The sequence below is a fragment of the Saccopteryx leptura genome, chromosome 1 (genome assembly GCF_036850995.1).
Source record: "Saccopteryx leptura isolate mSacLep1 chromosome 1, mSacLep1_pri_phased_curated, whole genome shotgun sequence".
In the NCBI taxonomy this organism is placed as follows: domain Eukaryota; kingdom Metazoa; phylum Chordata; class Mammalia; order Chiroptera; family Emballonuridae; genus Saccopteryx; species Saccopteryx leptura.
Window position 1 is genome coordinate 187,833,021 of NC_089503.1, and position 14,514 is coordinate 187,847,534.

At 44.7% G+C, this 14,514-nt stretch overlaps 1 protein-coding gene across 2 annotated transcripts in view; it reads left to right on the forward strand.

Moving 5' to 3' along the window:
* Positions 1-1,767: 1,767 nt before the first annotated feature.
* The window catches only part of MAP3K21 (mitogen-activated protein kinase kinase kinase 21), a 58,338-nt gene continuing 45,591 nt past the window's right edge, over positions 1,768-14,514 (forward strand). For both annotated transcript variants that reach the window (XM_066383335.1, XM_066383326.1), the window contains exon 1: positions 1,768-2,724. In XM_066383335.1, coding sequence (XP_066239432.1) covers positions 1,899-2,724 — 826 coding nt within the window. In that variant the 5' untranslated portion in view covers positions 1,768-1,898. The remainder of the gene's footprint in view (positions 2,725-14,514) is intronic.

A 14,514-nucleotide genomic window follows, 5' to 3' on the forward strand; every position in this document is an offset into this window, starting at 1 on the left:
TTGTCATAAACAGAAGGCAACTATGTATAAGTGTAAGTACTAGAAAAACAAAGCAATAAGAAACTATGCTTGCCAAAGAGGCTAACCAGAGGTTCGCTCTCTTTATTGAAAGGGGTTATTACTAAGACCTAATATTTAGGCCCTGGCCAGATTGCTCAGTTGGTTAGAGCATCACCCCCAAAAGGCAAAGGTTGCCCTTTCGATCCCCCTTCAGGACACATACAGGAACAGATATTTCTCTGTCTCTCTTTCTTTCCCTTCCTCTGTCATTAAAATCAATTAGTAAACATCTTTAGAAAGACCTAATGTTTATTGAGAATTTACTATGTGCTAAGCACCTAAAGCCTTTACATCTATTCATTCATTTAGTGTTCCCAACTGCCGTATGAGATGTGTAATTTATTACTATTTCCATTTTATACACAAGCAAACTGAGCCACAAAGAAGTAAAGTAACCTGCTAAAGGTCACACAGACAGTAAATGGTATAATTTGGACAGAAAGAAACTGAAAAGATAGTACATTTTTCTTTATGTGATTCAATGTTATTGGTAGCAAAGGACCTACACTTCAGAAAACTCTGGCCTACTACAGGACACGCATTTCTTTATAATTTTTATAAATGGGTTGGTTCTGTTCTATCTCTCCATCCTCATCTCCTGTGCCACAGAAACCTCTCGACCACCAGTAGTTCCCTGAGCCACAATTTACTTGCTCTCCAGTCTTTGTTCATGCTGTCTACAATGCCCTTCTCTCCCTTTTCTGTGAGTCCCAGTCATACTCAGCTCCAGAGACACACAGAGCACTCCCCCGCGTAATCATTTGCTCCTCTGCCTTCAGCTCAGGAAGCTTGGCTTAATCTTGTCCTGAAATTTCTTCTAATTTTCTAGAGCTAAGGCTTTGTAACCTCAGATCCTTAGCATGCTGTCATACACAGAATTAGTGCTGAACAAATATTAGTTAAATGAAATGAATTCACACCTGCAGAGGTTTCTTCAAACATCTCCATCATATAGAGAGGACACTCACGTGCTTTATTCGCCTTTCCTGAGAGTCATTCCAAGACTCTAGTACCCAGTCGTGGCCAGCGCCTTCCAAACCCACCTGCGTGTTCACAGAGGACAGGGAGTCCTTTTCCATTTGAGTAAACAGTAAGACAAACGCGGCATTACCTGACACGAATAATGAGCTTCAGAGCTATACCGGCCTGCGGCTCACTGAGAGGTGATCTGTAATCTAGACGGTTCTGGCTGCCCGGTGAGTTCCAAAGTATGTGGCTGGACACACTGGCTTGGAACCACCGTCACATTACGCCCTCCAGCCCCGGATCCTCTTCATTAGCCGCTACTGCTTTCTAGGGAAGAGTGGACTCCTGGAACTTCACCGTTGGCTTAATTTAAACTTTCCTGCAAACATTTCAGAGCCCGTGGCTGGCTCCGCCTCCTGGGTCACGTGGGCACGGCGCACCAGAGTCCCAAGCGCCAGCAGCAGAGGTGTCTCCGGAGTCCTGGGAGGGCGTGGCGGTCTTCGCTCGGTGGGCGGGCCCGGAGGGGCGTGACGGACCTGGTGCAGCGGGCGGGCCCGGGAGGGGCGGGCCCAAAGCGGCAGCGAGGCCAAACAAGCAGCAGGCCTGCTGCAGTCCCATTGCGCCACCACGGTGCCGCAGCGCTCGCGGGCGCGGGGAACGCTGCAGGAGCGGAAGCGGCCGAGAAGGAACGGTGGCTGAGGCCCAGTCTCTGGGTAGTGGGCCCGCCATTCCCTTCCATACCCGAGCCCCGATTCCTCCTCCTCGCCTTCCCGGGCGCGGCAGCGACCCCATCGCACGATGCGCGACCGCGGTCGCCCTGGAGGCTGAGCCCGCCGCCTTGCGCTCCGCCCGCGCCCTCACTGCAGTCCCGAATGGCCTTGCCTGGCGCCGACGGTGCGGCCGAGAGGTCGGGGTCTCCGGCCCGTGGCGCCCCCGCCGGCACCGTGTCGTCGTCGTCGTCGTCCGCCTCCTCTGGTGGCTCGGCCTCGGCAGACGCGGGGCTGTGGGCCGCACTGTACGATTACGAGGCGCGCGGCGAGGACGAGCTGAGCCTGCGGCGCGGCCAGTTGGTGGAAGTGCTGTCCCAGGACGCTGCGGTGTCGGGCGACGAGGGCTGGTGGGCCGGCCAGGTGCAGCGGCGCCTGGGCATCTTCCCAGCCAACTACGTGGCGCCGTGCCGCCCGGCCGGGCTTCCCGCTCCGCAGCCCGCCCGCTCGCCGCCTCCGAGGCCCGGCTTTCCGGTGCACGTCGACTTTGAGCGGCTGGAGCTCAAGGAACTCATCGGCGCCGGCGGCTTCGGGCAGGTGTACCGCGCCACCTGGCAGGGCCAAGAGGTGGCGGTGAAGGCGGCGCGGCGGGACCCGGAGCAGGACGCAGCAGCGGCGGCCGAGAGCGTGTGGCGGGAGGCGCGGCTCTTTGCCATGCTGCGGCACCCCAATATCATCGAGTTGCGCGGCGTGTGCCTGCGGCAGCCGCACCTCTGCCTGGTGCTCGAATTCGCCCGCGGCGGAGCGCTCAACCGCGCGCTGGCCACCGCCAACGCCGCCCCGGACCCACGCACCCCTGGCCCGCGGCGCGCGCGCCGCATTCCCCCGCACGTGCTGGTCAACTGGGCAGTGCAGATCGCGCGCGGCATGTTCTACCTGCACGAGGAGGCCGTGGTGCCCATCCTGCACCGGGACCTGAAGTCCAGCAACAGTAAGTAGGGCGGGCGGCGGGGCAAGCGCCAGGGACTCAGCCATGCCCGGCGCAGCCCACCCGCTTGCCAGAGCTGGGCGGGCTTCCCGGGCCTAGTGCCAAGTGGATGAAGGTGGGCTCCAGCTTGGTTGCTAACAGCACCTCCTGCGCAAACCTTCCAGGACTCAGAGGTTCAGCTAGACGGACCTTCGGTGACTCGCTTTGGGGCAGGTGACAGACACACCTTGACTTGTTGCTTTCGGGTACCTTTTTAGAAAATGCGGATTAGACTTGCTTGCAAACTAAACGCTTGTAACATATCTGGATCATCTGGAAACTTCACGGGATTATGCCAACCCTTGGTCCCCCTTCTGTCCTAGTGGCCTTCATCAAACTACCCTTTCCTTCAGCTTCATAAGTGCTCGTTGAGGTCGCTCTTCTACCATTTTAAATACTTCATATCCTTTGACGTACTAAAGTCTTTTCATTCAGACAAATTTGCACATGCAGTGTGATTATATTATTGGTTGGGTAACTTGAGTGTTGGTGAATAGTCCCCGGACAAGAAACACCACTTTGTGCCATCATGCACTTTTGGGTGGATTAAGAGCAAGTTCATTGTCCTTGAAATCCTGAAGACCTAGCCTGTATCATTTACTTTCTTTATAAATCTGGGTCAGTTTTCCAGATGTCAACAAAGAGCTGACAGTTGTACTGAACACAAATTGTAGTATATTGAACCATGCAAAAGCTAACAGAATTGCTGTTTAAAGTTGGTTTGTCTATATAGAAAGTCACTCAATATTCTTAGAATGAGATGAAATCTTATGACAGATTAAAGGATGCAGTCAGAACAGGCATTGGTCTGCCATTGCTGCATGTCTCTCAACCTTGTAAAACCTGCTAGGACAGGAGCTAACCTAACTGGAAACATTGTCCTCCTCTAAGATGCAGAAAGAAGAGTGACAAGAAGAAATGATACATTTGTTGTATGTTTGTATGGATGTTCTTTCCTATTCAAAATCCTTCAGCCCTGAAATTTACTTGTAAATGACTAATGTAGCATTTTGATTGTGGGAATTATAAATAATTTCAGGGTTGGTAACTATGTGTAAGCATTAAATACTTTTAGGCTTTATTTTATGACTCCCACTAAGTGATGGGAGCAAATTCTAACAAAATATGGTATAGGGAAATGTCCGTGGTAGTTGTGTATAGTATAGTTCTGACATAGGCCACATGAAGGACTCTAGAATTACTGATGTTTGGACTGTATATAGTAGACAACATATGAATTTTAATGTAATTATTTTTATAAACATTTCAAACCTCATAGTCTTTGCTACTACTTGATGCCTGTTTCCCAAAATATGCTTTTATTAAAAGAAATGTTTCACCTGCTGCCATCGAACAAGGCCTGTGTGTCCTATCCATGTGTCCCATAAGCTCTCTCCCAGTGACTTCCCGCCAGCCTATGTCTGCCCAGTTTTCTGCAGCACCAGGTATTTTAAGGACAGCACCAGCAACATTGCTTGCCCTGTATCTTAGCAATTGTAGCAGTTCTGTGATCCTATCAGAACCTGACATTCTATAAGTTTGCTCTGTTGACAAGAATGTCAAATCACCAGCACAGGAAAATGATTTAGATTGGATTGGTCCTTAGACCATAAAGTCTGTTTGGTTGGGTTGTGATAATACTTGAGATCTCTACAAGCTGTCCACAAGGTACAGTATGTTTGCTGGTGTTTATAAAATAATAGAAAAGGAGATTAATTCATGTTCCAATCATAGACTCTTTTATATAAGTTAAAAACATTTAAAGAACTAATACTATTAAATAGTAAAAAGAAATAATGTGACCTTGGAATAAAAACTCTAGTTCAATAATTTTTATTGATACTGGAAAAACTTGTACAGTGAACCATCCACTACTGGGTATATGCTAGATAGATATTATGTTATTTCATGGTAATTATATGCTGCAGCTTAGTTTTTTAAAGACTTTACACAGTCAAAATAAATTGCCACACTTCCTGGAGCATTTTAATTTCTATCATTGTCAGACAGGATTTACCTTTCTGTTAAATTTTTGCACTTCTAAAAAGACTTAATTGGCTAGGTCACTAGCCTAGCTAAATATTTGTTACTACATGGCCATTATTATAGTTCTAAAATTACTGTGACATAAACATTTGAGCAAGGCTTAAGCTGTGCAAATCACGGTGCCTAACACACTGCTTATTGTGACTCTCTAGTGTTATTTATTGAAGGAATAAATGCAGATACTTTGGAATTCTCTTATGATAGGTGAAGCTATAACTACTTGTTCTATTACAGTATGTTTGTTTGACTTCATTGTTATTAGCTTATGGTGGTAATAAGTTAATATAAACAAAGTTTTAAAAATCAATATTGAATTTTATTTTCATTCTGGAGTCTACTCAGGTAACAAAGAGTCAGTATAAAACTACTTGGAACCAAGTGGGAGTGGAAACTATTGTTTAAAACAAATGTTGAAATTTGTCAAAGGAAGATATGGCTCTTGGTAGATTTTATTTCCTCTTTTCTCATTGGTCCTTTTCAGTTTTATATTGTTTGAGGCAACGTATATGTTGAAATAATAGCTAAATGTTGTGGTGGTATAAGCACTTTTGTCCTTTTTCTAACAGAGAGCAAAAGATTGAAAGTTGAGCCAAATTAGCAAGTTTTAAACATCATTTATGTTGTTAAAATATGCTAGACCATGTCACTGCCCTAATACAGAGCCAGCAGAAAACAGTTTGCTAAATCTAACTCTATCCAGCAACTAGCTAATGATGCAGTGCAACTTGAGTTCACAGAGAAAATGGCCATTTCTCTGTGCATTCAGAGAACAGAGAAAAATCATGGTGAGCTGGGAACTCATTTACTCAACACATTTTGAGTGTCTATTCCGTACCAGTCACTTATGGGCCTCAGGAACACAGTGGCAAGCCAGATGACAAATACCCCACTGGTACAGGGCTTAGTCTGATAAGAAAAATGGCAGCCAGTTAAGCACAGTGAAGGGCAGAATGATGGGTGCAGCTCGGAGGGTGCTGTTGGGACGGGTGGTGCTCTGAGGACATTACACAAACACGTGGGTGAGGAGGAGGCACAAGTCAAGCAAAGATCCAGGCAGAGGAAGATGAAGACTAGGAGGCCGGAATAGAGAGTGCAGTGGATGTGGGTGTGATGGGCCTTGCAGCCACAATCTACCTAGGGGGTCCTCTCAGAGCCTTGCATTCTGAGCCTTGGGCATTGTATGTAGCTGAGCTCTGTGATTTCATTTCTGCGTAGGGTTACTCTGACTGCTTTGGAAGACAGACTAAGAGTTGGCCCAAGTGGAGGCCATGGAGGTTTTCCAGGCCAGAGCCGGCATTGGCTTTTCTGAGCATGTAAGTGGTGTCCAGGGAGGAATGGAGAAAGAATAGTTCAATATGTGAACTGCTGAGGATGGTTTGGATTATTAGAGTTTCGTGGAAGTGTTTTGTTTACCCTGGCATAGTTCACAATTGAAAGAAAATTGTGTGGCATAATATGGTTCCTTTTTTTTTAATAGTATTGTTTACTGTGTTCCATAATCTTTTAAAAGTAGAAAATAGATATTCTCTGAGAAACTGAGTCACAGATTTCAGTAACTGCTTACTTCTATACTTTTTATTTCAATCATTAAGCAGCTCCTTCTCTTGATTATTCTAGCCTTCTGGGAATAATTATTATCTATATTTTTATCTACAACAGCATCTACAGGCTATAAATAGACATACCTATTTATTATGAAAGGCAATGTAGAACTCTAAGAAAAACTGCAAAAGGCAGCTATTTTTTTAAGCTTTTCTCAATACAATGTCAATAAAGGAAACATTTGAGGAAATCATAGCAAATGTAATCTCTAAGGTGCTTTAAAAGCTTCTAAGAGTGACTTGGAGGAGCTATTAATTATGCCATGATCAATTAAAAGACATGGGTCTTATTCCTTCCCTGTCTGCCCCTTTCACTCTGGATGTGTAGCTTCATGCCATCATGGCTACTTCCTGTTCCGAGGGGCATGGGGAGATCAGCCCAGACATCCCAGTGGCTACAGAGAGCCAGTCTGCTTCTAAAACAAAATCAGCTCAAGGACAGGCTTTTAGAAGAACAGCAATCACAAAGGGTCCTCCCCCATTTTCTCTGGCCATATTCCTGGACGTGCATTAAATAAGTAGGCCACTGCTCATGTTTTCTAGTCGTGAGAGGCCAGTTATTTTGTTCTGGATTATGCAAACTTACTCTTCAGTGTACACATCTGATCATTTCTTTGTGGTTACTAGCACAGTAAAGGAAAGAGGAGAGAGTAATCTCCATCCGTTCCCAGAGGCTGTCAGAAAGCCCTGTGTTCTCACACCGACAGGTACCTGTTGAACTTTCCCAGCCAAGTCAGTTACTGGGAGGAGCATTGGTTTTTCTAGAATGGTACAGTCATTGGAAGTCACTCAGGTCTGTGTTTGAATATTAGCGTCATTATTACGGCTGTGTGACCTTGAGCAAGTTATATAATCTCATTGGACCTGAATTTCTTGATTTCTGATACTGACTACTCAGTCCCTCTCTTGGAAATGGACAGAAGTCCTGTAGAAAAAAGAAATCTGTTTAATGTTTCTTTAACCCTTCAAAGGCATTGAGTAAGTAAGGCATGAAAGCATGGGGCTTGTTTAGGGAACAGTGAGTACATAGTTGGATGTCAGTAGGATGGAAGGTACACGAGGGGGTTAGTGGGCAGAAAGCTGGCATTTAGCGTGTGCCTGATCTTCAGTGCCTAAAATGCATGCTAAGATGTGTCCACTATCTGAGGGCAGGAGCGAGCCACTGCGGGTCTTGAGAAAGTAAGTGGTCACATTGCCTGAAACATAAACATCAACAAAGAAAAAATAAGCTTGAGGTCGTTTCCTTTATGACTCAGCAGTCACAGATTAGCAGTGGGTGGTATTAAAATACTGAGACATGGTTTGACATAAATTGTTTATCATTTATGCTGAGTCATTTTAGTTTTTTGGTTTTTTTTTTTTAATAATCACTATTTATTTAGTGAATTAATTTAGGGCACTTTCTCCCCCTAGTTCACCAGAGTTAGAAAATAAGGGTCAGATTTACTGTGTCTGGCTGATGATTTTAATTCCAAATGTTAGAAAATAAGGGTCAGATTTACTGTGTCTGGCTGATGATTTTAATTCCAAATGTCCATGTGACTGTCCTCAAACCCTCCACAGGACTTGAGAGGCTCCCCAGAGGTGGGAACACCTCCTACCATAGAAGGTGGAGGAATTTTAGGAGCAGAGGAAGGGTTCCTGGGGAGGCTGGGAGACCGGTGCTGGTTTTGTTTTGGAGCCTGAAACTTAATTGTGTGCACTTGACCCCTAGTCAGTGTGAATTGAGTTACTGTTACAGATCATAGTCTTCAAATGTTGCTTCATCTTAAGCACTTTACCTAAATAATAGATGTAACAGAATCAGCAGCTAACATATACTCAGTGCTTACTAGGCGCTGGGTACAGCTCCAACTCTATCCTCATTTAATCCTCACAGCGAGCTCTGCAGTAGGTAACTTAATTATTGCCATTTTACAGGTGAAGAAACTGAAGCCAGGCGTGAATAGACATTATCAAGGTCACTCAGCTTGTCAGAGACTTGAATCCAGGACTTCTAATTCCAGATTTTGAGTGTTTATCTTCTCCATATTAATAGTCCTGTTATGTTTGTAATTGGGACCCCAAGAAACTTTGGTTTATGTATGTTATAGCTATTGATATTTACCATAGTATACATTTAAAATGACAAAATTAAAAATATTTAGTAATATAAAAATAACAATAGCCCCATTACATATTAACATAGCATTTTTAATGGGAAAAAACACCATCTTCTTTTCCAAGAAGTTTTAGGGAGACTTAGTAAAAGACAGAAGAATATTCACTTCTGCTTTTGCATGTAAGCTGCTCCATTTTAGGGACACGGGAGGGCTCTCTGGATGGTCCTTTTGAGAAGCTAGGCTTAACAATCCATTGTGTTGATAAAGAATGGCACTCCAGAGCAGTTGCTCCCACACCTTATATAACATCAGAAGCTCCATGAGCTTTAAAAAAATAAATTTCTTGTCTGGTTTTTGGATGTTCTGATTCAGCTGACTTTGGTTGGAAACAAGCGATGATTTTTTTGTAATGTTTTATTTTGAAAATCTTGAAATACACAGAGTTGAAGAAACTTTAAGTGAACACCAAAATTCTGCCATTAACATTGAACTAAGTTGCTTTAACATAAATCTAACCATACCTATCCATCAGTGCATGTGAGCTTTTGATGTAGCATTATATACTGCTCACAAAAATTAGGGATATTTCAAAATGAATATGAAGCGATAAAATATCCCCTAATTTTTGTGAACAGTGTGTGTGTGTGTGTGTGTGTGTTTTTCTTAAGTGAGAATCAGGGAGGCAGAGAGACAGACTCCTGCAGGTGCCCTGACTGGGATTTACCTGTCAAGCCCCCTACCAGGTGATGCTCTGCCCATTTGGGGCTGTTTCTCCATTACTCAGTAACAGAGCTATCTTAGCACCTGAGCCAAGGCCATGGAGCTATCCTCAGTGCTTGGGGCCTACTTGCTCCTACCAAGCCATGGTTGCAGGAGGGAAAGAGAGAGATAGAGAAAGAGAAGGGAGAGGAGAAAAAGTGGAGAAGCAGATGAGCACTTCTCCTGTGTGCCCTGACCAGGAATCGAACCCAGGACATGTACATGCAGGTCCGATGCTCTACCACAGAGCCAACTGGCCAAGGCCTATATTTTTAAAGCTTCTGGATGATTCAGATGTAGAGCTGAGTTTGAAAACTGTTGTTCAAAGGACCAGCTTTGTGGGTTCCTTCTTATGGTTATCTGCATTGATATATCAATTCTTTGTGGCCACAGACTTATCCCAAATCCAGTTAAATGATGTCTTTGGATGGTTGGTCATAGAAGGCTCCAGGTGAGAGTATGGGTGGCTTATTCTAGGCTTGTGTCTTTAGGGAAAGGACTAAATCTAAGATTTGTCCCTGTGACACTTGGGGACAAATAGTGCTATTGTGGTGTCTGGGGTTTGAGTTCTGACCCCACTACTTACCAGCTATGGGCTAGTGGTCCCTGACTTTCTGAATAGGTGACATGTGAATCAAGTAAGATAGTGTACACCTGGGCTGCACACTTTTATAGTTAAGGTCCAGATAATAACTATTTTTGGTGTTGAAGGCCATAAAGTCTCTGTTGCAACTATTCAACTCTGCTGTTGTAGCCGAGAACATCAGGAGACAATATATCAACAAGTGAGGATGTCTATGTTCCAATAAAACTTTATTTACAAAATAGGCATTAGACTGGATTTGGCCTATGGGAGTTTGCTGACTCCTGGCGTATGTCAAAACATTTAATAAACTGTAAGACACAATCTATATGTAAGCAGGTGACAATATATTGTTTTTAACATATTGTTTAGAAACACTTGGAGTGCTTTAAATATTTCCTAGTTTGGCCCTGGCTGGTTGGCTCAGCGGTAGAGCGTCGGCCTGGCGTGCGGGGGACCCGGGTTCGATTCCCGGCCAGGGCACATAAGAGAAGTGCCCATTTGCTTCTCCACCCCCCCTTCCTCTCTGTCTCTCTCTTCCCCTCCCGCAGCCAAGGCTCCATTGGAGCAAAGATGGCCTGGGCGCTGGGGATGGCTCCTTGGCCTCTGCCCCAGGCGCTAGAGTGGCTTTGGTCGCGGCAGAGCGACGCCCCGGAGGGGCAGAGCATCGCCCCTGGTGGGCTTGCCAGGTGGATCCCGGTCAGGCGCATGCGGGAGTCTGTCTGACTGTCTCTCCCCGTTTCCAGCTTCAGAAAAATACAAAAAAAATAAATAAAATAAAAAAAGAAAAAAAAATATTTCCTAGTTTGTGTGTGTGTGAATTCATTGATACCTAAGTTTTCTAGAATGCTTTGTAACCTAAGAACATTATTATTAGTCATCTTGCAAAATATGATGCCTTGTAACCATATATTTATTCAGTGTGGTTACGTGAGGATCTATCTAGCAGTTGGGCTAACTTGCCAGATCAGCCATTGGCCAGGCGGCCAGGCAGCGGGATAAGGAAGCAGTCCTGAGCTTTGTTCTCTGTGGGAGTGCTGCCATCTTTGTGCTTTGGCAGGTCTACCTGTAACTTGGGTTGTTAAGTTGAGGGTCAAGGAGGAGGCATGAAGTACTAAATTGCTACTGTAACTGTTTCACTGCCAGGGTCAAGACTAGGGATATTTTTTTTAAGCTCTTGGAAAAAAGAGCCAATCACATGCCATTTGCAGAAGTATCTTGATGGCCAATTGGATGTTTCAGTTATTGGGCTTAATGTGATTTTAAGGAGTCTATTTTGTCTAAAATACTTAGGTAAAATACTGAAGGTGACAGAAGTACAGAAATAGGCTTTGCCCCACAATGAAGTGTAAGAGATTTTCAATGGATTGAAGATGTGTATTGAATGTGGCCCTGGAGAGGCTGGTATGGTGCCTTTTATTGTCGGGGTAAGAGCAGCCTAAAGCTCTGGTTCAGCTTACCACGTCTGTATTTTCTCTACAGAATCTATCTCCTTGTGTTTAGTGAGCTCAGTCAGTCATTCACATAACAGTTGTTTATTCATCGATTCTATGTCCCAGGAGCTCTCCCAGGTCCATGCGCTCAGTAGTGAGCAAAGCAGAAACAGATTTCTCTGCCCTCTGTGGGACTTACATTCCCGCGGGCAACACAGACACTAACAATAAATAAGAGGAGGCCAGGAGGATATGGGGGTGGGGAAGAGTCAGGTTATACAGGGGCTTGTGGGTCCCCCAAGGCCTTTCACTTCACTATGACACTGGTGAATTTTTAACTGAGAACTGGGATCTGATCTGACTGGCATTTTCACAGGTTACGTTGACTGCAGTTCTGAGGATGGATGGGAGGGATGCAGGGTGAGGTAAGCATTTGAGAGGCATAGAGCGAACCGAGCCCTGAGATTGGCTGTGATTATATGGGGAGTGACTCTTGGTAGAGAAGACCAGAGGTCCGAGGGCTGCAACCTGGAGGTCTCCAGTAATTAGAGGTCACAGAGGTAAGGAGGAACCAGAAGAAGGAGCAGATAGAAGAGCAAGGGGAGGGAAGGAGGGGCTCTGAAGGCCGGTGGAGAACATGTTTCCAGGGAGGAATGACCAGCTGCATCAAAGCTGCTGGTGGGCTGGGATTCAAAGAGCGGTTTTATTGTAATGACTTTTTTAAACGGTCATCATTTCCTAACACTCTTATGGGAGGGCAGAGGGGAGTTGGTTTTCTACAGTGAGCAGATGATGTCATATAGAAACGCTGGTAATTCTCCTTCATACTCCTTCTTCCCCAACAGTGTGCATTTACTCATTCATTTGACAAATATTTAGCGAGTGTATAAAAATGCTAGTTGCTATGCAGTAAACATACATACATACATACATACATAAGATTAATGAGGTATGCAGCCTCTCCTTCAGTTGGTTATGATTTACTTAGGGAGATGAGACTAAGCAGTAACATGAGGCAGTACATAAGTGTAACACTCCTTAGGAATGCAGAGAACTTCCAATCGAGGTTCTGGGAGAAGGAGCCCTGGAGGTGTTTTTATAGAACTGTATACTATTGGAGCAGGAGAAGAGGAATGAAGTCGCTCACCTGTTTTATGGAAGCTGAAGCTGAGATTCCGCAGGCTGGTGGACTTGTGAGTGGTCTCACAGTAGAGGGCTCGGTGGGGACCCCGTGTTCCTGCCCTGATGCTCTGTGGGATCTGAGGTGCCCAGTGCGGGTGTTAGAGGGCGGGAGGAGAGACGGTCCACACAGCTTGCGCAAGGAGGTATGGGATAGAGGTGCTGGGCTGTTGTCTGTTAGAAGTGGCTTTTAGTACGCAGAATTGTTAGGGTGTAGGGATCATTTTGGAGAATACGGGAAAAGATGAAAAGATCATTTAGAATGTGTTTGAAAGTCTCGAAGGTCTGGACTTGACTCTGTAGACTGATGAGTGAGTGAGTGGTGGGTGGAGGGGTATAGATAGAAAGAAATGTAGGAAAGTTACTATTTGTTCCCTGTAAATGGTTGATTGTGCCAAGTTGAAATTAATGGAGTTGTCTTATATCTTAGACTGAGAGAAGGGGGTGATTATTAATATAGTCTTTCACATTGTTGCTTTCCTCAACTTGTTACAACTTTTCCTTGATGATAATATATTCATAGTTAAAGAGTAATCTAAAGGAACCCATTTGACTCAAAGGGAATTTGTATATAGCAATCCCATAAATGTTGAGAAAACAGAATGGATACATTGTAATTGCTTTTCAAATATGTATATGTATGTATATATATTAATATATTTGATATTCCCCAGGCTGGTGGGATATTATTTTTATATATATATATATATATATATATATATATATATACACACACACACACACACACACAAACACACACACACACACACACACACACACACACACCCTGTATGCCATAATTCTGAAAATACCAAAGTTATATTTCAAAGGAACTGGAAAAATCAAGTACCTCATGGTTGGGTAAGTAGACTCAGTGCAAGGTGTAAAGGCTGATTGCGAAGAACCAGGCCCCCAGGGGTCAAAATCTTCACTGAAGTAGCCCAGTGGGGCTCAAACACTCGTCGCTAGGTTACTAACAAGAATTTACCATTTCTGTGGCCAAAAAAATTGATTTGCCTGGTTTGCATGTTGTACCTTCTGGAGGGCAGCTGTGCCTGTCGCCCTTCCTAGTGACTGACAGGAAGCGGAAGTTGGCGTCCAACCTTGTGTCCTTAGGCTGAAACTTGGCCAGCTGCCCCATTATGTTACCTGTCAGGACACTAGCTATTTTTGGTTTCGGTCACTTTGCCCAAAAGATAAGGAATTTCAGGAATTTTGCTGAACACCTCTGAAATAGACTCCAAAACAACGGGCCTTTCATGGCACTCTGAACTTGACATTCAGAGTGTTATTTTAACTTGTTTTCTGTTAGTTCAAAGCATGGAAGCACTTAGCTTCTTTGGAAACTTTAGACTTGGGAGGGGAGAGGTGTTCTGAAACTATCAGTACAAAGGCTGCTAATAGTACATTGCACCATGACCTTTATTTAAAAATGCAATTAATTTTCAATGTTTAGGTTTTAATTCTCACTTTTAGTTCTGTTTTCGCTTATTTTAGAGCTGCCTTTCTTTGCCCTTTGCTTCCCAAGGACTGCCAGGCCTTCCCTGAGGTGTGGGGATGTGGAATTGTTTTAATGCCTATTTTAATCAACACATCCTCACACTTTCCTCTGTGGACATTTATAGAGTGAAGAGCTAATGTATAAACGTGCCTTGGAAAGCAAAGTTTATAGAACGGAAAGCCATTTTGATCATTAAGTTGGAGTTGTTTTGGTGATAAGAATAATTGTTTAAAAGTGAAATTAGTGGCCCTGGCCTATTGGCTCAGCGGTAGAGCGTCAGCCTGTCGTGTGGAAGTCTGGGGTTCGATTCCTGGCCAGGGCACATAGGAGAAACGCCCATCTGCTTCTCCACCCTTCCACCTCTCCTTTCTCTCCCTCTCTCTCTCTTTCCCTCCCACAGCCCAGTCTCCATTGGAGCAAAGTTGGCCTGGGCGCTAAGGATGGCTACATGGCCTCTGCCTCGGGCACTAGAATGGCTCCGATTACAGCAGAGCAACGCCCCAAAGGGGCCAACCATTGCCCCCTGGTAGATCCTGGTCAGGCCCATGTG